Source organism: Hibiscus syriacus, unplaced genomic scaffold (assembly GCF_006381635.1).
Source record: "Hibiscus syriacus cultivar Baekdansim isolate YM2019G1 unplaced genomic scaffold, ASM638163v2 tig00110344_pilon, whole genome shotgun sequence".
Taxonomy (NCBI): domain Eukaryota; kingdom Viridiplantae; phylum Streptophyta; class Magnoliopsida; order Malvales; family Malvaceae; genus Hibiscus; species Hibiscus syriacus.
In genome coordinates, this window is record NW_024062695.1 from 77,045 (window position 1) to 100,496 (window position 23,452).

The 23,452-nt window shown below is 32.7% G+C and overlaps 1 protein-coding gene across 1 annotated transcript; it reads right to left on the reverse strand.

Annotated features, from left to right (window-relative positions):
* Positions 1–18,308: 18,308 nt before the first annotated feature.
* On the reverse strand, positions 18,309–18,551 carry LOC120120669 (protein RADIALIS-like 1). The gene has a single exon (XM_039140244.1). The coding sequence runs from the start codon at positions 18,549–18,551 to the stop codon at positions 18,309–18,311; it is 243 nt and encodes an 80-aa protein (XP_038996175.1).
* Positions 18,552–23,452: the final 4,901 nt, after the last annotated feature.

Sequence of the window (23,452 nt, forward strand, 5' to 3'; positions counted from 1 at the left end):
CTCGAACCGAGGTATCTAACCAATAGTATCTGAAAGGGGGAAAACATTTTCAAAAGGTGAGCTAGGCTCAGTGTGTCCCAACATTTCCATAAAATCACAATAGGTACAAATCATAGTCCTGTAATCTCACAAATTCGTAAAAGAGTTTAACTTTTGAAAATCATAGTTTAAACCCTTTTCTGGTACACCATCAGTAGTTCCCAAAATTATTTTCCATATAGCTTACTTTATGCACATAGCAAAAAGAAAGCCGACTTAAGGATAGGCTCTGAAGCTTGTATCCTTAAGCACAAGTCAATAAGTCCATATAGCTTACCCTAAGCACACAGCAAAGGAAAGCCGACCTAATGAAACATCTTGGGGCCCTCAAGAGTCACATTAGGCCCATTTAGCTTGATCAGAGCTATTCCATCGTAATACAATTCCAAAATTCAATTGCACCGTGACATAAATTCCATAAATCCAAAAACATGGTAATCATATACCATTTCAAAACAAAAATTAGATAGCATCCATATTCCATAAATTGTCGCATAAAATTGGTGCATCCATAAAACAATAACCAATGAATTCGGTGTACCATATATTAAAACCAATAAAACAGTTCAGTAATAAGTAGGGAACACACCTCGACAATAGGTTCAAATAGCAAATCTACTGATTGCTGGTTTCATCACGCTCTGCTACAGTTTTCGAACGCGTGAATAATGGAACACGTGGTTTAACTGATCTAAAAGAGCTGGGTCGAGCTATCGAACGATCCGGAGAGTCTCTTGTACCTTCAAACAATAATAATCTATCAGTCTCAAATCCTATTTAATTGTTCAAAACTAGACTTCTTAAGTATATAAGCATTTTTCGGGTTTGACTATCAATTTGGGGTATTTCGAGTCTGAATTTGGCCAAACGGATTGCGGAATCAGAATCAGGACGTCGAAAAACATAAAGTATGACTTTTCGAAAATTCAGATTCTTGGTCAAAGTCAAAGTCAACCACTTTGACCGTCGATTTGGAGGCCTTTGAGTTCGAATTTGACAAAAGGAACAGCGGAAACGGATTCGGCACGTCGAAAACTATCAGGATAGGTATACTCGGAAAAGATTAACGGTCGTTTAATGCTCGGTCAATGCCATTTTAAGTTTTGGTCAAAGAAAGTCAACGGTCAACGGTCAACGGTCGGGTCGGGTCGGCTCAACGGTCGGGTCGGGTTGGTCGTGTCAGACCGGTCGAAACCGGTTCACACCGGTCAAAACCGGTTAAACCGGTTTCCAGCAGCCACTCTCCCTACGGCGGCGCGTGTGGCGTTCTCCGGTGCCCTAAAAATCCCGAAAAAATTTCTAAAAATTATTTTGAGCGATTTCGAGATACTTACAACGATCGGTTCAAATTTTTGAACGGCGGAGAGCTCGATTTCAAATCGGCCGAATCTTTGACTGCACCACCTCCTCACGCGCCGCCGTCGGCGGCGGACAAGGTTGACACCGGTGAACTCGAAACGACACAAGGAACACGATGGTGCAGGAGGTGTCGTAAACTGAGCAACGATCGGCGGTGAATTTGAGATTTTCTCGGCGATAGAGCTAAAAAAAAGTCGATGTTTTGACTTGAAATTCCCGACGTTTAGCAGCGTTTCGCTTCAATTAATTTAAGTGGATTGTTCCTGACTCGATAACGAACACGATGGTGGTTTCAATTTGACGATCGGATGTCGAACGGCGTCGGAATCGGACTTGAAAGTCGAGATGCGGGAGGAGTGAAAGTTTAAGAAAAGCTTACATTTTTAGGGGAAATTCAGGGCTTGGTCCTTGAATTTCCTTTACTTCGAAAATGGCATACAAGTTTTCATAAATTATACTTTAGTCACTTAATTTCACATATTTTCACAATTTACCTCCAATTTTAATTAATATTATTTTGTAAATAGTCGAGTTGTTACATTCTTGGTCTTTCTTTATCTTAAATATTTATTCGAAAACCCACCGAAAGAGGAGGTCGATGAACAATAAATAAAAATTTTGCTTAGATCTAACTTATCTCGAGGCTCTCCAGTGAAATCCATTAGAGTATTATCTTCGTAAACCCTCAAATTTCTTTTAAAAATTCATTCTGACTTCTTCTCTTTTAATCCCATATTGGTTTCTATTTATCTTTGTTACGTTTTATTATTCAAATAATAATTTTTCATAATGGTAGCATGTTGGTATTGTTTCATCATAATTTATTTTTAATTCAATTTATTTCTGTTTCCTTTTCTTTATTATGCTTAACTTATACTCTAATTTTTATTAATTCGTTTGATTTATATTATATGTCTTGATTTTAGTGTTCTACTTTAATTTGTCCAATGACCTTTATTTCCTTGTTTTGTTATGTTTTAATTTTTAATTTTTTTCTTTATGCTATGGGTTTTATTATTATTTATTTGTTTTTATGATCTATTTATTTTCAGTATTTGTATGTATTTACTTTGCATAAATTTGAAATATTACGGTATTAATTTATGTATGTAGATTGCATTGTTTTTTATATACATCGGTACCCGTGAACCTTTTAGTTTCTTTTTGCAGATTAGACCTAATTTTTTTCTTTTTCTTTTAATCATAATTTTTTTTAATAAAAAATCTTTAAAGGTAAGTAGTATGGATCAATGATTTAAATTTTTATCTAAATTTTAATTTTCGTAGTTAAGATAACTGATAATCGTGTTAGTATCAGAAGGGCAATTTGAGAGTTCTTATCTTTCCTCATTCGTAACCGAATCCGATATTTCTAATATGACACATATAAAATAAAAATAGTAAGTCTAGGGTGTCGGATCTACTAAAGTCAAAAACCATCGGTATAGACTCCATCATAAATCCAAAGTTGAATCGCGAACATGAGATCACCCAAAGGACCCTTGCGACATCTTGGTGATTAGCTGGGGAGATTTGAGGGTCAGTCCAAAAGCGATTATCGGTTGTCCTTTTAAGCGAAAATTGTAAGTTTAGATTTTAATTTTTTTTCAATCCTTTGTATTTATTTATCTTTGATTTTTTTCCAAATAAATAATTGTATTGATGTGTGCTCTCAGTGTTTTCAGATTTTTCAAAAAAAAAAAAACATTTCAAGCTTAGCAATTAGCCTTTGGAATTCATATATCATATATTTTCGTAGGAATTTATTATTTGCGTGGACATAGGGGAATGTATTTTCTCGAGTTTAGCTCAGTCTGCGTAAGCCTACGGTAGGTTTAGGATCGAGGGTCCGAAAGGCCTAAGAGGTAACGACAAGGAGAACTCATGTCCCTTTTTAGAACCAAACTTGTTGCTTCACAAGATTAGAGCCTATCCAAAGTCACATGCAAAACTTATGATGCTTGTCTTTTTATTTTTCTGCTTTAATCTCACTGTTCCAATAATGCTAGCTAGAAATTCATGCGATTAGGTTATTTTTTTGTCGAAAAGCATACATGATAGAAAATCATGATTGGGTAGGAACAAAATTATGTGGGTAAATATCATATGAGGTAGAAATCATTATAATTTTGTTTTTACCGTACTAACTCATTTTTATTTTTTGTTTTTCTTTTTATCTTTTCTACCGTTTATCATTTGCACATTTCATAGAGAAGTGTTTATCAAATCCAGATAGTTTTCATTTTTGGACAATGGTGTTATGATGCAAGAGGCCGAGAATGCAAAAGTATGGCAATGGTTAGAAAAGACTTGAAAAGAAAAATGAGATAGACTGCAAGACGACTATGTTAGTTGGTTATACTTCGATATGGTAGAACGATGTTTAGGAGCTGCGAAGTATGAGTAGCAAGTAAAAGCACGAGAGAAAGCAGAAATTCTCAGTATTTGCCTTATGAACAAATTGGAGAGACTCTAATCCGAGTATATATTAATTTGTTAAATACGTTGGCACCAGTGATTAGGGATGCACAAAGTCGGATTTAAATTCGATCCGGATCAGATAAAAATCGATACGGTTTTTTCACCTAACCAAAAAACTAGATTTTAAAAAAATCGGTTCGGATTCTAACCGGTTTGGATGGTCGGATGGTGTAACCCGATCTGGTTTTTTCACCTAGCCAAAAAATCGGATTTTAAAAAAACCGGTTCGGATTCTAACCGGTTTGGAGGGCCGGATGGTGTAACTGGTTTCGGTTTGAAAAAAACCGATTTTTTAAAAAACCGATTTTTAACCTGGTAAAAAATCCGCTCCATCCAAATAATCCTTCAAAGCTAGTTTTTTTAAACCCCAGACTGAATTTTTTTCGGATAAAAAACCAGTTTTTTATCCAGTTTTTTTCAAACTGATTTTTTATCCGATAAAAAATCCGGTTGTTCAGTTTTTTCCCAAACCGGTTATATTATCCGATTTTAAAATATCCGATCCGGTTTAAAAAAAACTGGTTTTTCCTAAATCCGGTTTCGGATATTTTTTGCACAAAATCGGATATTCGGATTTTTTATGCACCTCTACCAGTGACATATAACATCATTCGATTGGAGGATTAAATTTATTTTAATTTATTAAAAGTAAGATTAAATTAAGAGAATATATAAATAACAATGACCAAATATGTGATTGTACCAAAATATTAAATTGTCACGTCTCTTAATATGTTAAATGGTAACGACAGTTAACCCGTGATGATCATATTTTAATTAAATAAAAATAAAAGTAATCATATATTATATTTTTTAAAATAAAAAAATAAAAAAATAAAATACATACGTAAGCCCACTTATTTATTTCATGAACGGAGTTGAAAAAGAAGAAAAACCGGAAACTCGAAACTTTGTTTGATACCTACGCTCTTAAATAGATGATGACATGCGAGGATTTCATAAATATCAACCAAATGTCATCACGTAAATTGCTTGTAAGTCAGTGCTACGTGTGATGGATGTGATATATATATATATATAGAGAGAGAGCGAGAGGGTCACAACATGCATTTAATGTACTGATTATCTACAGCTCTGTTACGTATACATATAATAATTTAATTGTAAAATGAGGACGTTGTTTAGGAATTGGACATTATTAATATTTAAATATAAATGCTTCATCATTAAAACTTGGTTAACTATATTAAAGGAAGCCTAGCAAAAGATTGTTCACTGTTGGATCACGTTTCTACAATCACAGAATATTCCCAAGTTTACGCGTTTTTGGCATTTGCTTGAATCTCGGAATGGAAAGTATGTTTTGCTTATACATGAATATATATATATATGGGTTACAATTAACAGAATTTATAAAGTGATATTTGGTATAATCATATATTTGATATATGTTATTTATATATTCTCTTAATTTAATTATATTTTTAAATAAATTTCAACATAATATATATATATATATATATATATATATATATATATATATTAAATGAGAATAAAAAATAAAATTTTTAAATTAAGTTAATAATTAAATATGTTTAATAAGTTAATATAAAATATTTTCAAGTTAATATATATAGAATATTATGAATTTAAGTATTTATACATTGAGATACAAAATATATATACTATGTTTTATATTGTCTATTTTAGACCAAACAATGATCTTGACATGACATGTGACATTATTCAATTGAATGATTAAATTTATTTTAATTTATTAAAAATTTAATTAAATGTGAATAAAACATAAATGATCATTCGTGTAATTAACTATCTAATGATTAGCGAGTTATTGATTGAAGTGATCATAAGAGTTAACTTTTGTTTTAAAATATAAATTTTAAAACTATTTTTTTTATAGAAAAATATTTTGAACACTTTCGGTCCATCAAAAATTAGTTTCGAGTTCATAGTGAGTCGGAAATACCTTAAGTTTAAACAAAATATGTATATATAAATCCACTGTGGTTATATTCATGGAGATTGGGGTTCACATGGTAAATAAACACTTAAAAGGAGAAACAAAGATTGTCATTTCGTTTTTCTCGAAGAAGAAAATATACTCAGGTGAGGGGAAGTCTCACATACAATAAATTTAATATATAATTAAAGAAAAATGTTATCGGTTTTATTATTATTATTTTCACATTTTTGATAAAAATTATCTAAAATATTATTATTTCTATCGATTTTGTTAACATATTTAGTAAAGCGTTACTTAAAATATTATTTTTTCTATCGATTTTGTTATTATTAAGTAATTTATCGAAAATATTAAAAAATATTAATATTTTAGATAATTTTTTACCAAAAAAATATTAAAATAATAATAATAAAACCGATAACATATTTTTTTTAATTGTATATTAAGACTGTCTTGAGATAAAATTTAAAAAAAAGGTGAAGGTAAAAAGTAAAAAAGTTTTTAACATATTTGATGTGCAAAGCATGCATTTGATTCTCAAGTTTCAACCAGTAGCTACCTGACGTCTGATGCCAACACATACAGTAGCCTCCACTTGCTCCCTTGTAATCTTTTCTTTCCCCTGTGAAAACTACAGACCCGGAAAAATTAACATGAAGTTTAAATGACTATTTATTGGTAAATTGGTTGTAATTAAACATAAAAAATATTATAATCAAAATTTTAAGATTTTGTTATCGTATTAATTGCTAATTTAAAAGTTAGTTATCTGTCATATACGGCGTGATGTATTTTTGAAGCATGTAGATCAAATTATTCTACAAAACAAGAGACAAGATATTGGGACAAATAAAGAAAAAAAAGTTCCCTCTTATCTCTTATTGAAATGTAAGATGGTACTAACTATAAACTTCGGTGATAAATAAATTATTATTATTTATTGAAGATTCAAATTCGAAAATTATAAATATCAAAGGTATAACCATTTATTGTTAAATGATTAAGAATTATCTATGAACATATATTACCATATATTTATCTTTAAATTAATAAAAAAAAATGTATGCACCCGATACTTACGTTAATTAGCTCTTTGTTGTTCTAAAAAAATGGGAGAAAATTTCTGTTCAACTTTTTTAAAAAAAGTCCTCTGGGTTTTTTAATTTAAATATATTTTAAATAAAATGTATTTTTAGGATACCTAAAATAAATTAATTCTTAAATTAATATCATTTTCTACCACATAAATTAAGCTGTATTTTACAAAGAAATATATTTTTGATGATATGGTAGAAAGTGCATTTGGTATAAGTGTTGATAAAATCGACTACAAAATCACACCGTTAGTACTAAATAAAAAAATAAATAAAAATAAATATTTGATCAATCAAAACTATGTCGTGGTAAAAATCACTGCCTTAGAAATGAATTCGTCTCGATGTGTGTTATCGCTCCAATAGGAAGATCGTCCCCCGAGGTTCACGATCACTAAAAATTCTGTACACCCGGAATTGGAGTGGACAATTGGTGGTACTGATCCTCTGGTCGCCGAAAAAACTAAGAAGCTTAGAAAGCTTTGAGAGAGTTGAGAGATATTTTAATGAATTGTGGGATGAGTTGAGAAGCCAAATAAGCTCTATATTAATAAGCTAGATATAAGGGCATTTTTATCCAACAAAAATCAGAAATAAATCTAATTCTATTTCCCGAAATTAACTTTGTGTAACTGCTATCTTTAAACAAAAGAAACTGTTGAATTAAACAAGTGAATCTGGCTCTAAAAGCGTTTAGATACATTGTATAACTCATAGATATTTGTAACACTTGCAGTTACTTATTTAACCCTCGTAACTGACATAATTAACAACTCAATTCTGATCTTGAATAGAGACGTAAAATTGACCAGGTTCATTCTAACGTTTACATATTAGTTTAAAAAAATTGTTTGTTTAAATTTTAAATTTCAAAAATCAATACAGCTAATTAAACAGTTGTTACTCTATGAAAATATAAAATTCGTATAGACTTAATAGCCTATAAATACCATACAAATTCTTTCACATTTTTTCATTTGATATTTCAGAGAAAAATTCTTTACGACTTTTCTCTAAAAAGATAGCAACCGCACGGACGTGTCGAAGACACATATTGCCATGAGCCACAACCAATACCACTATCATGAGTCGAGCCGAGACGGACGAAAGGACGGCGGCGGTGCGCAGAAGTGCCCCTTATTCTTTATCACTCAACAAACAAGTGGAGAATGAAAACCTTAAATACTCAATCCTAATGTATTTCCCACTCTATGTAGGATTGAGCATTACTAACATTCCCTCACTAATGCGAAAGTATTCTTCTGAAACTCAAAAACAATATTTCCAAAAGAGAAATAGTGAGATTTGCTGCTTAAGCACTAGTGAACATATCTTAAACTAGTACATAGTGATAATGGACAATTATTCTCTTAGACAAATAAAACTAGTCTTGAACCTTTCTAAGATATTGGTAAACTCATAACACACAACTAACCCCTTCATCCACTTGAGTCCTCGATGTGTAAGATATATATATATACACAAAAGTATATATTTGGCCATCTTACCTCAGGATTCTAGTAAGTGTGCTAGAAAAACGACCCAACATTTTTCATAGCAAGTGGTTAACCCTTTTCATTTACGTAGGCTATTTCATCAAGTTTTTCTCGACAAAAACCACATTTAACATGCAAATAATTCTAGATCGTTGAGATTTTTGTTACGAGAGAGTAGGTATCGAAAAAGTCTATACTGAATGTTTAAGTGAAACTTTTGACAACTAGCCTTGCCTTGTACCTCTTAATAGAACCATCTGGCCTCAGTTTGTTTCCAAATACTCATTTGTTGTTAATAGTTCTAAATCCCTTAGGCAAGTCAACCAATTCCCAAGTATGATTAGACATTATCGATTCTAGTTCATCATTAATAGTGATTTTCCAGAAACTAACATCGATAGAACATAGCTTTCTCATAAGTCTTAGGATCCTCATATAACATAAATATTTGAGTTATATGATCAAAAGAGAGTCTAAATCATTTATCTCATAAATAAATAAAGTTATGAAATCTGGTCCAAAAGTGGTTTCAGTTATTTTTGTTTTACTTCTTATAGGTTCAAGTTTAATTTATTGAGTAGACCTGTAGGTACACTATAAGAGTGGATGAGATGTTTTCTATTTGTGTTTATTCGTTCAGTTTAGGTTTCTTTAAGGGAAAAAATCTTCGAAGAAAATTGCATCTCTCGACTCACTAATAGAATAATCTTGTAGAAGCATGAATCTATATGCGACGCTATTTGTAACATGCCCTATGAACATTGAACCAACGATTTTAGGTCGATGGTGGGCTTCTTAAAATCCGATAATCCTACTTTAGCCAGACACCCCACACTTTCAGGTATTATAGATTTGGAGTGTATCCTTTCCACAACTCGTATGGAGTAGAATCTAACTTCTTATGAGGTACTCGATTCAATATATGATTAGCCGATAGAATGACATCCCTCCACATGTTATCAAACAATCCAGAACTTATCAACAGTGAGTTTATCATCTCTTTTAAAGTTATATTTTTTTTCAACTATACCATTTTGTTAAGAAAAATAAGGGGATTAAGTTTCGTGAATTATGTCATTATTCTCACACACATCTTTTAAGAAATTCAATCCGTATTCACCACCTCTATCAGATCTATGACGTTTGATTCTCTATCAAAATAGTTCTCAACTTATGTCTTATAAATAAGAAAGAAGTTTTTAGCATCGTCTTTAGTTCTAAGGAGATAAACCTTTGTGTATCTCGAGTAATAATATGCAAAGGTTATATAGTAGTGTTTTTATCCTTTACTTTCAGTGTTTCTAAAGTTTTTTAGATCAGTATGAATGAGTTCTAACAATTCAATATTTCTCTTAGAAATAGTCTTAAAGTGAGGCTTAACGTGCTTGGCTTCTACACAAATTTCACATTTGTTAAAGCTATCTATGTCTACTTTAGGCAGAAAATTCATTTTCATCAATTTATTTAAAGCATGAACGTCAACTTGTCCTAATCTAGCATGTCGCATATCAACAGATTCAATAATATAAACGGAAGTGATAGCTTTATTCTCATTAAGTTGGGTTTCTATGACAAATAAACTCCTGTTTAAAAAACCTTTCTCTACATAATCACCGTTTCAGGAAAGTACAAGTTTATCTGCATAAAAAACTAACTTAATGGATACCTTATTCAGAAGCCTGACAATTATTAAATTTCTACGCAATGCAAGTACGTACAAAACATTATTTAAGGTTAAAGTTTTACCGAAAGTCAGCTTGAGTAAAACCTTGCCTTTACCCAACATTTCAGAACTGTTGGAGTTCCCCATATACACTCATTCACCTCAGTTTCCATCATCAAACTTGGGAAAAAAATCCTTCCTTGCGCAGAAGTGTTTGAAAGTATCGGTATCAACCACTCACTTCAAACTATTCTCCACCATGTTGACTTCGGAAACCACTATAGTAATGATGTCATCATCGTTCTCTGCAACATATATTTTTGGCTTGTTATCATTATGGCAGTCTGAGAGGTGTTGGCATTGATAAGCTTTGTGACCGACTAGACCGTAAACATAGTACTTGAGCGTCTTTCTATCAGCATTGGCCTTTTTTGGTTTCTTGAAATTGGGGTCTTTATAAGGTTTCGACTTTTTATTCGGATTCACCGTGAGTTTCACGGTCTTTTTAAACTTAGACACTGAGGCTCCACCAGATTCAACCAAGTTAGATTTAAAAGACATATTACTAAAGTAACTTATAACCTTATTCTTTAGACGGTTGGCCTCCTCAATTTTCATGTGGCCTACCAGTTTCTCAAGTAAAATATCTCTCTTTTTATGCTTGAGAGAGTTGCGGTAGTCGAACTAGGACTTGACCAGCTTTTCGATGAGGACATTGGCTTGGAGTACTTCACACAATTGTATTCCTTCAGTAACGATGTCAGCTACCAGATTCTCGTAATCATGGACTTGATCCATTATGGGCTTAGCGTATGTCATTTGGAATTTGAGTCATTCTCCGACAACGTATTTCTTTATGTTAGCATTGTCAGCGCCATACTTTTTCTCCAGAGTATCCTATATCATTTTTGCATTTCTTTCTCTAGGGAACATGTCAAACAATTTGTTAGACATGTGGCTAAGAAGATGTCATCGCACCGTCTTATTGTCCTTCTCATATTTCTTGGTAGTCGCAGCAGCATTGACTAAGGCGGCATCAGACTGGACCGCATCGACATTATATCCGATAACTGAGGTGGTTGGTGAAATGATAGGTGGTGGCTTGAGTAAAACGTAATACATGTCAAGCTGCTCGAAGAATATCAACAATTAGGTGGTTTCAACATATGCTTCCGAGAATGATTATGTGGAAGAACTACAGTGTACGATTTCAAGACAAAATTTTGAAATTGTGCATCTTAAAGAAGAAATTGAAACACATGTTATGAACAAGTCATACTCGTAACAGAGGAAAACAGAGTTGTTTGAGGTTATTTGGTTTGGAAAAGATTATTGTCGTCTTGGAGGTAAAGAGTTTATTGAAGGCCAAAATCCTGTTGGTATCAATTGTCTGTTTTAGAAAAGCAAGTTAACACCCAGTTGTTGGAGGCTGAAAATTCAAAATCTAAAGCAGAGGAACTTGGTACCAAGTTGGCCGAAAGCCAAGGTCGTGAATGTTATAGCACACGAGGGCCCAGTGAGGGTACAGAGGCCAGAGACGTACAAGCAATGGCTAATTAGTTGGGATGTACTTCCTTTTTGCAATCTGAAAGGATTTTGTGGTCTTGCTATCACAAATTCAATACTTTGATCCTTAGGGACAAGGATCGTCTAAAGGGAGAGGAATTGTCACGGTTGGGAGAGAGGAGGAAGTACGAAGCGAAGGGCATTGGAGATTCAGAAAATGAATTAGGATTGAACCAGGGATTGCACATTATGAATATGGGAATTTTGATCAAGAGGAATTAAAAAGGGAGCACATTACTCACATGGGGAAAATTATGAAAAAGAGCATAATTACTTGAGGAAGTGAAACAAGGGCATTGAGATAAACCTAAGCCAAAATAGGAGGAAACCTAGTGCATTGTGATTAAATAACCATGTACTGCATAATATAATTTTCACAACTGAAAAGAATGATTTTTTTTCTCTCTTGAATCTCCATTCTCTTGTCTACTCTCTCATGTTTTCTTTTGTTCTTCTTCTATTTTTTCTCTATTTCTAGAGGGTCATAACAATGAAGAAAAATAGTTTGGTAAAAATATGAAAAAATATACAATTTTATAATAAAAAAACATAATATGCGTTGGAAACACATAATTACATGAGTACGACTCACTAATATGAACAAGACAATAACAATGAGGCACATATACTAATATCTAATCATTCATTAAATGTATTTAAAACTTATATTTAAACCCTTCGATTTAGTTGTAATGTGATTTTTTTCTCGACAGAACAAATACACAGGGTTAAAACTTAAAAGATTGGGCACTAAAGAATCTGTCCAAGCCCCAAGGATTTTAATATCGTTCTCCATTTCACCGGAAACGCTAGGCAAAGCCTTAGATGATAGGCTAAAGCATAGACTGTCAGATTGGCAGTTTTCAGGCCACAATTAACACTTGACGTACGTTTTCCATAAAACTTCGTGGCTCTGCCCTAGAACTGTGGTTGTATTTCCATGTCTTCTACAATGTCGCTTTCTGCCTTTAATATGGGTTCCTTCTCATTATATACTCTATCGTGTTGAGGCCCGTGGGTCTCACCCTCGAACCGGTCTAGGGTTAGGGTTTCAGGAAGCAGAGATGCTATTTTATTGGCTCGTATATGTATATGGGCCATGTTAGGCATCTTTCTTTGGTGGCAGAGCTCTCATGTGTAAACAACGTCTAGTCTGAACATATTTTTTGTTGTTGAAAATAGTCTGAACATAAATTTGGTTGAATGTAATTGTCCATTTTCTACGTAGAATGTCAGATTGCTCTCATTGTTCATTTTATTAATAGTGAAATGGATATTAAATTACTACATGGCAGAACTCAACAGCAGTAAAGACAAGGTTCTCTTACGTATATATGTCGCACATGTGTACGTGTATATATACAGCTACGTGAGCATTATCATGATGAGGTCGGTTGCTGGTGAAACACTGAAAACTGCAGAAGTAAAGCTAGGAGCTGGTCCATCCACGAATGACGACCCCATTAGTTTCAATGTCAGTTAATATGATTTATATGATAGGCATCAGTGCAGAAAAATAAAAAGAAACTACTTATTTAATCATTCAATTATTTTTTAAATCATATTTAAACTTACATTTTTTATTATTTTGGTTAATCATCATTAAAAAATAAACGGTAAATTGACGTGTCAACATAAGATTATACAATTATTGAAAGAAATAAAATATCACGTCAATAGTTTTATATATTTTTTTTAATGACGGTTGACGAAATGAAACAAAATAATTTTATTTATGATTTTGAAAAAAAAGTTAAACAACTAAAACGAATCATGAGAATAGTTGGATGATTAAATTCATAATTTACCGTAAAGCAAACAAATAAATAATTTTTTGTGGGACAACGGTGCCAAATGTTCTGGTTAGAACTAATTTTGAGGTCCTCACATTAATGGCGCCCATTGAAGATGTTAATTCTTAAAGATTGAGCAGACTAACATTGGTTAAACACCAAGCAAGCATCGCTGCATGAAAATCTGATGAAGGATAAGAACTTGCCTTAAACTATCTCTTTAGGTGATTTAGTCACAGAATTATAAGATCAAATTTATTCTAGTCACTAAAATAATTATGAATTAGGTGATTTAACTTTCAGTTTGATGTCAATTAAGTCGGTTACCTTTAAGTTTTAACAGAGTCGGTGATGTGGCTTTTTTATTGGGATAGTAACAATTTCGATCCTTTACATTCACACGGTCATCAATTTGGTCCGTCCTTTTAGATTTCATGCTCAGGAATGGCCATTTTTATGGACCCAATATGGGCTACCATTCATTTCACATCTTATTATTCTTATATTGTACAATGCATAGCAAAATTGACCCAATATCGTAGGCGGTTAAATTTCGCCTAATACAGGTGCAAAGTAAATTATTTAGGGTTTATCCTAAACTGTAACATTTGCGTAGATTACAAATAATTTTAAACTGACCTATTAGTCAATTAATTTTTCCACCTGGTCTAATGGCCGAAAAACCTATAATTCATGGTTATCAAAGGCCCATATCATCCACAATACTGGCACCAAATTATGGAGTTAAATCCATATAAAATTTAGGGTTTTTGGGCCCAATAAGACAAACAACTTAATTAACTAGTCTAACAAACATATAAAAATTTATTTAAGAATTGTGGCATTCTGTATATACAGAGTTAAACTCGTCCATCGAGGTAATGGGTTTCATAAAAATATTTTTATTTAAAGTTTTTATATTGATGATAAATTTAATAAAATATATTTTATTAAAATTCGTCTTCTCAATGTGACGAGTTTAAATAAAAAATATTATTTGGACGAATAAATTTCTTGAACATTGTAACAAATACCATATATCCCAAAATAAACTTTTATATGCCCTATTGAGTTAATTAACAAATAAACAGTTTAGTCTTGTAGAAAGATTGAGGTGTCATTTTAGTGACTTTTCTTGTTTCCATTCTTCATACAACACCATATTTCTTAATTTTTTTCTTGGGGCGTTTGCCGGTGCTATTCTACCATGCTCTAGTTTGATTCTGATTCCAAGTCTTTGATTCCTGATTGGACAACTTTAGATTGATTAGCCAGAGTAAAAGTGTCTTCAAGTTGTTTTTTTCTTGGAGTGTTTACCAGTGCTTTAATGAATATTCACCTATTACTTTTATTCTTTTGACTAGCTTGGTCATGTATTTGTGCCATCTTTTTTTCTTCCAAATTCAGTGTCTTCTTCTTATACTTGATACTCTCCTTGTTCAAATATTATTTCTTGATATGAGCATTTGATTAAAATGACAATTGAATGCCTGAATCCTGCAGAATAGCTGCTTTCAGAGATAAAGAAGTTGACAAATGGCAGAGGAAGACAGAAGTCACAATTGGTGCTGCTGCAATAAAAAAACAATTGCAAGCTTTTAATCAGGTTTGATCCTTGGCTGACACCGACTCACTGATATTAAATCCATGCCCTATTGGATGTAAAATGAAATTTTCCAAGTTCCTTTCCTATGCCAGAACATTAGTGAACAAGTACAGCCTGTAGGAGGGATCCAAACTAGATTGATAAAGCAAATGCAACAAAGAATCAACAATCGGCATATTTGGGGTGCAAGTTACAATTTCTTGTTTGAGGGTTCTGAATTTACCCAAAACATTAGACATAGTTATGGTCTGCATTCTACACTATGACTTTTCGTTTCATGTTTTCTGCTTCTATTATTTACCCCACCTTTGTTTGACAGGTTACTGAGTCCGGTAGTATGCTAATGGAGAGGTAATGGTTTCTTTTTTTACTCTAGGCTTTAATGAACATGGTGTTTGTATTCAACTGCTAGGTTCTGGCCACTAACATACACCATGTAGAATGCATGATAGGCTATATGGGTTTGCTTTCGAGGATGGAAATTTTGCCCATGCCATTTAGAATTCAGGGTAGTTGGATAGGTATTACACCTATAGGATACAGAGATGCTTGTTCTTAAGTTCCTGTTCGGATAAAACTTAGGAAAGTGAAGTTGCTGATGATGAAGTCGTGAGGAGTGATGGTCCGTATTTAGCTAAAGTAAATGATGATTTGGATACGTTAGAATATGCTTTTGTTATCAATGCATGTTTTCTCCTCCTGTCAAAATTTTTATCTTTGAATCGTTTGTATGCCCAGGAAGCACATCCCGAAGGTGATCCCGAACTTCTAGATGATTGAATTTTACCACAGTTGCTGACGGAATTTTTTGAGACTGTTGACCCTACATCGTCAGGTAAATGTTCTCTACCATCTTTTAAAATTTTCTTGCATTATGAAGAATATTTTAATTTTTACTTAAAATGACATACTTTTTTGACCACAGAGACGGCCTTCTATGCCTTGAAAAGACTGCAAACTAAGAAGAGAAAATAGTTGATCATCGTGCATCAAAGAGTCGAAAGATCAGGTACGCTTTTCAAATGGATTGGATCGGCACCTTGTATAGAGTCGAGTTAATCTAACGTTGGAATTTTGTCTTAAATAACACCTTGCAGGTACCATGTTCATGAGAAAATAGTCACTTCATGGCTCCAGAGCCCGTGAACCTTCCTCCCATGGCTCTTTGAGAACTTGTTTGGACTGAAAGCCCAATAACCTAATGCTGAAATCTGATCCTTTTTACCAGGGCATTTGGAATTTTGTAGTGTTCATTGTTTGAGCTATTTAAGTAAAAGACATGTTTTTAACTATGAGTATAATATATTTTTTTCACAAGTCCAAAGAAAGGGGCTTTCGCATCATAATTATAATTGTGTGTGTTGGAGGAGGATGTAAAACCGGTCCTTTTATGCCATCATTAAGGGCGCTTTGAATGTTAGGGAAGGGTATATTTCATTTGTATTATAGCACATTTTATATGCAGTTAATTACAATGTGATGCGTCTGCTTCATTCTTTAAGCAATTAATTTCAGTTATTTTTCTAAGGTGAATCTTCACCTCTTTCCCACGTATAAATAAAGAATAAGACATCATTAAAAATTATTTAAAATTGACGGATACGATTCACTGAAACCATAATGATGGGTGAGTGAGAATCATGAAATAATTTCTCCATTTGAATGGTCTGAATTTTGATTTCCTAACGTGACGTGTTTTACCAATGGAAGTTATGGGCCGAGTCTACTGTTATTGACTTGTTATTGATGTTCATTATCTTTTTCATTTTTTTTATATTATACATAATAATTTAAATCTTATATGTATTAAGAAATTTAACATCTCGTAATAATCTTATGATATGCTAATTTTTTATATTTTATTTATCTTTATATAAAATCCACAATTACAATAAAGATCTCTAGAATTGATCTAATTAAGCAGATTGGGAGGGTTACTCAGTTTTTATTTTCATAATTTTTAAATAGTAATATAGTTTATTCGTGAAAATTAATATGTAATTAACATAATAAATGAAATGCGTTAAAGTACTATAAGCTGACCTTCATATCCCCTTCTGTTTTGTCAAATTGTTTTCGGACCTTCTCATCCTATAATAATTTGAGGGCTATATATAAATTTGACATATCAATAGTCCCCCATACAACTTTATATGTCTATTTTAAAAATTAATAATATTAGTACTACTGGATAAAGAGAATATAGTAAAATTTATAACATTGGAGTAGATTAATCAAATTAATTAATTAATTTTAAAAAATATCAAAATGTACAAATTAATTAATAAAGATGAAAGATGAGAGAGGGCAATGGGGTTCATCCCGCATATTGAGAGAGGGTTGTTCACCAGACGTACCTAACAGCCACGCTTCTCACTGTTGTTGTGCACCTCACCCCCATCGTCATTATTATCTTCCCGACTTAATTAGGTTCATTAATTATCCTAAACCTCAGCATCTAAAAGAATTGCGGATGCTGTCGCCTACTAGCATGCATGCAAGCTTAATTAACTCACACTAGTTGAGGTACCCATGCTTAATCTTATCCATCAATGATCTAGGTCTTGATCCCTTTTTCTTATAATTTTTCAATCGATTAATTCGATATGATTGTTCCATTTTAGGTAAATAAAGGATGACCCAAATCTTAGCATCGACGACATGATATTGATTCTTGGACAGTGAAACGATCAGTTACACTTTAGGGAATCTATAATGATTTGCACTATCAATTAAAGTTGGTCATATAGAATATATTCCGAATCAGAAAGATGGCAGATTCTTCTTGGTAAACGAATTGAGTTAATCTTTTAGTTAGTAACGAATTGAGTTAATCTTTTAGTTATGAAAGATCACGATTCTGGTCGTGTGCTTATATTAAGAAATAGTTTCACAACACGGAGGGAGGAAGCAAGTATCACAATTATGTGCCACTTTCCTCGTACAACATAAAATATAAGAGCACAACAAAACTTAGAAGATAATCACTAATGGCAGATTCTTCCATAAATTAATACTACTAGCAGATCATCGTCTTATTGTAGCTGAGATGCAAACCCATCCTGCATATCAAAACTACGGTTAAAATAATGGAAGGTGCTGCAATTTGAGCAATGTGAAAAAGTGCTTCACATGAGAGGAAAAAACCAGAAAGTTTGTAAGTAATGGACCCCTTTGTGCATATATTGTTAAAAAATTATGCAAATGAGTCCTCATGTAGGAATATACTGGTTTACATTGTACGACATATAGTTAGTTACCTTGGGCTAATTGGCAGAGGACCTATAGGGGAAGGGAACTTGGCCAGACTCGATGTACTTGACATCGGCCACAAGCAGCTCGTAGTGCCTCTTAACTTCGTCGGCAGTTTTCCCTCCGACGGCCTTGGCGACATTGTACCAACGGTCGGGAGTGTCCTTGTCGTAAACGGCCAAAGCCCTTTCGAAGTCTTTGTTCTGCTTGGCAGTCCATGAAGAGGACCCACGGGAGGACATTGAGCTTGATGCCATTATGTTAATCAATGGACTGCACAAGCTACAAAGGGGGGTATGAGCAAAAGAGTTGGCAATGGCTGCTCTTTTATAGGCAGCGAGGAGAGGTGGGCTATATGATATCTGTTGGCGTAGAGAACCTTGGAAAGAGAATTTGTAGAATTTTAGTGATTTGTTTCCTTCGGAACCACAAGAATTGTTGAGGACCAAGAAGTAGAAGAAGAAGAAAAGAAGAAATGCAAGAGAATCAGTAAAAAACAAAGACAAGTATATTAACAGTCAATAATATACGCATGCTAGCAATCCATGTCCTTTTCTTCGATTATATTATTCTTCCAATGATATGATGCAAGTGAAAAAGAAAGTTTCTTTATTCTTCTCCTTAGAATAACCAAGTAAAACCTGTTCAGGCTGATATATATGTATATATCAGAAAACAAGGCAATTACAGGGTACATATTATGATGAGAAGACGTAAATAACAGTGGATGGTACTTTGTTTGATATCAGATAAAATAAGCAAACATATCCTTATGGTTCATAGAGTTCCTTTGTAGTATATTTGTTTTGAATGGAAAACTGGCAGATTTTGTTTCACAGTGTATGAATTTAAGAAGTTATATAAAATTTAGGTATACGAAACTATACAAATTTTAAATAGTAAGAAACTATATTATCAATAAAAAATAAAATAAATATTTGAACTATATGGGGATTTAATATTTTCAAAGGGTGCATCCGCACCTTAACCTCGCTCGGTGCATCCGTGCTCACATCTATGTACCTCCAACTTTGAGGATCCAGATTCATGCACCAACCGACTTCATATAGTCAGCTGCGCTAAATTGCAATAATTGACAGAATCTTTCATGTTAGTCAGGCTCCATCTCTTCCATTGGATGTGCAATGCAAATACTGTGCATGTTCACTTGCAACTTGAGCATTATTTACAGTTCTCTACCATTACATGCAGAGAAAGATAAAGGGTCACAAAAATGGTAGGTTAAGATTGTGGAAGTAGTGCCATTTTGATAATCAACATGATCTTTACTTAAGAGTACAGATTCAAAATCAGAAAATGACACCAAATTCTGGGGACAGACCTAAATCTGCGCTGGGAATAACAAGTCAAATGTACAAAGCATCGGAAGCATCGGAATTCAAGAGGACGGTGGGATGACACACCATGAGTTTAACCTACAAGTTTTAAAACAACAAAAAAGGAATTTTAAGCTCTGCAAGTTGAGTTAGGGTTAGCCCCAACCTACAAGGGCTTACCCCTCACTAAAATTCCCGCAACTAGTTGGAACGGAATGTCCGGGGACGAAGTTATAAAATTTAAAGGGCGAAAACAGATTATTAATGTCGTAACGGTTTTCGCCCGGGCACGAATTTTTACTTGACGAGAAAATTGATGTGAATAAATGGTTTTTGAAAATAATTTGAGAGTCGCCATCGGCCTTTGGGTCAGGTAGGTCGAATACCTAAAAATTATTTTTTTAAAAGAGTTTTAAGAAACATCAATTAAAAAATGAACTGATCTGCATTTATAACCAAAAATTCGTTCTTTTAATAATAAAAAGGGATTCGTGGTCGGTTACGTTTAGGGAAGGATTAGCACCCCTACAATGCCCAAATTGGTACTTTTTAATTATAAATTGTCTCTATTAAAAATTTCAAAATATATTTAATTATAATCTTATTATTTCGAAATTATAAAAAATTTATTTATTTAAAAATATCGGAAAAGGACTTCTAGGTGCCTTAAGAAGTTCTTTTCTTTGATATTAATTAATTTACATAAAATTAAATAATATATTTTTTATAATATTTAATTTTAAAATACCAGAATAGGACATCCATTGTATTAAGACTGCCCTTTTCTTCGATATTGAAAAATAAATGTTAAAATAATTTTTTAAAAATAAATTTATTTATTATATATATATTTATGACTACATAATAAAAATATTTAAATATATAAACAAGTAAATTAAAATAATAAAAATACAATTAGAACTATATATTTAAAAGCAATGAAATAAATAAATATTTAAATTATTGACTAAATTATAGTAAATTAAAATTAAAAACCTAAGTCAATATTAATCAAATTAGGATTAAACATGCTATTTTTATTTATTAATTTAGTGACTAAAATAAACTTATCTAAAATTCGAAATATTAGATTAAAATAAATTAAAACTCGGGTTTAAAATATACTTATTAAAATTAAGGGATTAAATCTGTTATTATCCTAAATATATTATTTTAATACAAAGGACTAAAATAAAAAAATTAAAATTAAAGAACCGAATTAAAAGGATATAAATTGATTTAGTGACTAAAATGTAAAGTTTACAAATTAGGCTGACTGCGGAAAGGATTTAACTATTATTTAATTACACGAATAGCCCTCCCCAAAACGGCGTCGTTTGGGAAGGGCTATTTAAGCCCCTAACCGGCTGGCCCTTCGGGCCAGCTATCCCATTTTCCTTTTTTTTTCTCTCAAACAGAGAGAGAGCCAGAGTTCTCTCTGGCCTCTCTCTATCTTCCCTCACCAGAGGGAATCCGGCAGCTGTCTGCCGCCAAATTCTGCCGCCGACCACGCCTCCGGTGGTCGAATTCCCCAAATTCACCTAAAATATAGATCTAAACACCCTAAGACCGAATCCGGCCTTGTTTCCCCAAAAAGACTCTTAATCGGAGTAAATCTATGAAAATACCTTCGGTATTTTCTGTTCTCCGGCGATGTTTAGTGCTTCCGGCGATGGTCAAGGCTTCTTTGGTAAGCTTCTTTCCTTTCTTTTCTTTTATTTTTGGTTGCTGTGTTGTGGATTTCGTTTTTTTTTTTTCTTGTTTTTGCTGGTCTCTCCCTGTTGTTCTCTATCTTTGTTCGCAGATGGGGTGATGGCTTTATAGCCATCACCGGCGCTCGTCTTGGACCGGTCCGAAGGGTGGAGTTCGTGAGTCACCGGACTCCTAGTGATGACTCACCGTTGGATGACGGTGTGCGGCCGGAGTGGCGGCGAGGCTGAAGCAACGCCGCGTGGTCTTCTGGAATCTACGGCTGGCGCTGGGGACGTGTCCCTAGGGTATTGATACCCTAGGGTTTCCTGGAAACTGTGGACCGTTGGATCAAACCGATCCAACTGCTGAAATTGAGCGGCGGCAGATGGATAGAAAACCCTAATTGGGTTTTAGGGTTTCTGATTTGGGCCAGTTGGGTCTTTGTAATTGGGCGTCCAATCTGGGACTGTTGTAATATTAATAAAATATATTATTAATAATAATAATTATTATAATAATAATAATAATATAATAATACTAATAATAAAATGAGTAAAAAAAATTTTTAGTATCTTCAGCTGCCCCTCTTTGCTCATTCTTGTGTTAACAAGAATAGGACAAAGACGAAAAGATAAATTTTTTATCCATTTGGCTTCACTTGATAGCAATGTTGAATAAATCTTCTCTTTCTTCAGATGAGTTCTTCTCATTATGAACTTTCCGCTGGGATGATGTTGACATATTTCTTCTGTGATAGAGTCATTCCAAGGTTGAATAAGTTCTTCTCATTATGAACTTCTTCATTCTTTTTCAGATGAATTCTTCTCATTATGAATTTCTCTGTAAAGGTGATCTATTAAGTGATGAATTCAAGCAAAAGTTGAACAAATTCTTCTCATTATGAATCTCTTCTTTCAGATGAGTTCTTCTCATTATGAACTTCTTCTTCTTCAGATGAGTTCTTCTCATTATGAACTTCTTCTTCTTCTTCTTCAGATGAGTTCTTCTCATTATGAACTTCTTCTTCCTTCTTCAGATGAGTTCTTCTCATTATGAACTTTCTCTTCCTTCTTCAGATGAGTTCTCTCATTATGAACTTTCTGGAAAAGCTGATCCATCGATGATGGATTTGAGCATAAGGTTGAACAAATTCTTCTCATTATGATTTCTTCTTCCTCTTCAGATGAGTTCTTCTCATTATGAACTTTCTCTGGAAAAGCTGATCCATCAAGTGATGGATTGAGCATAAGGTTGAACAAATTCTTCTCATTATGAATTTCTTCTTCATCCTTCAGATGAATTCTTCTCATTATGAACTTCTCTGGAAAAGCTGATCCATCAAGTGATGGATTTGAGCATAAGGTTGAACAAATTCTTCTCATTATGAATTTCTTCTTCTTCTTCAGATGAGTTCTTCTCATTATGAACTTTCTCTGGAAAAGCTGATCCATCAAGTGATGGATTTAAATCTTGCTAAAATCTTTGAAATTCCTGTCAAAAATTCAACATGGATGAGAATGAATGAAAATGCACCTATTTTTGCAAATGCCTAAATATGATGCATGATGTTAAGTTATTTGATTTCAGATTGGTGAATTGAATATTTCTTCAGTTGTAGAACCCAATAAATCTTTCTCTCAAATCAGAGAATCTATCATCTTTGGCGCGTCCTCTTCTTGGCTCAGACATGAAATTATGTCTTTAAAACTCTTCTAACCTCTTCAAACCATTTTTACTATAATTTTAAAAAATTATAAAATGTCATTAAATTTAATGAATTATTACAAATAGTCACTATAATGTTGTAATAAATTATAAAAGTTCGTTAATATAATAATTATTTATAGTATTAGATAAATTTATTAATAATTTTATAATCTTTTAATAAATTTATAAAGTATTTTATAATTTTTTAAACTTTATTGACGAAATAATCATTTGTATATAACTCACCGATATCTAATATACTTTATTTAAAAAAATATATTAAACTTAGTAAAAAATATTATACAATTAACTTAGTAAACTTTTTTATATAAACTTAGAAATCACGAGACATGCAATTATAGCATTAAAAGGCAAAATAAATGTTTTAATAAAAAAATATTCACACTATTGAAAAATCTGAT

Bases quoted from the DNA above. Each gene is read 5' to 3' on its own strand.
- LOC120120669 (XM_039140244.1), bottom strand. From the start codon at position 18,551: ATGGCATCAAGCTCAATGTCCTCCCGTGGGTCCTCTTCATGGACTGCC.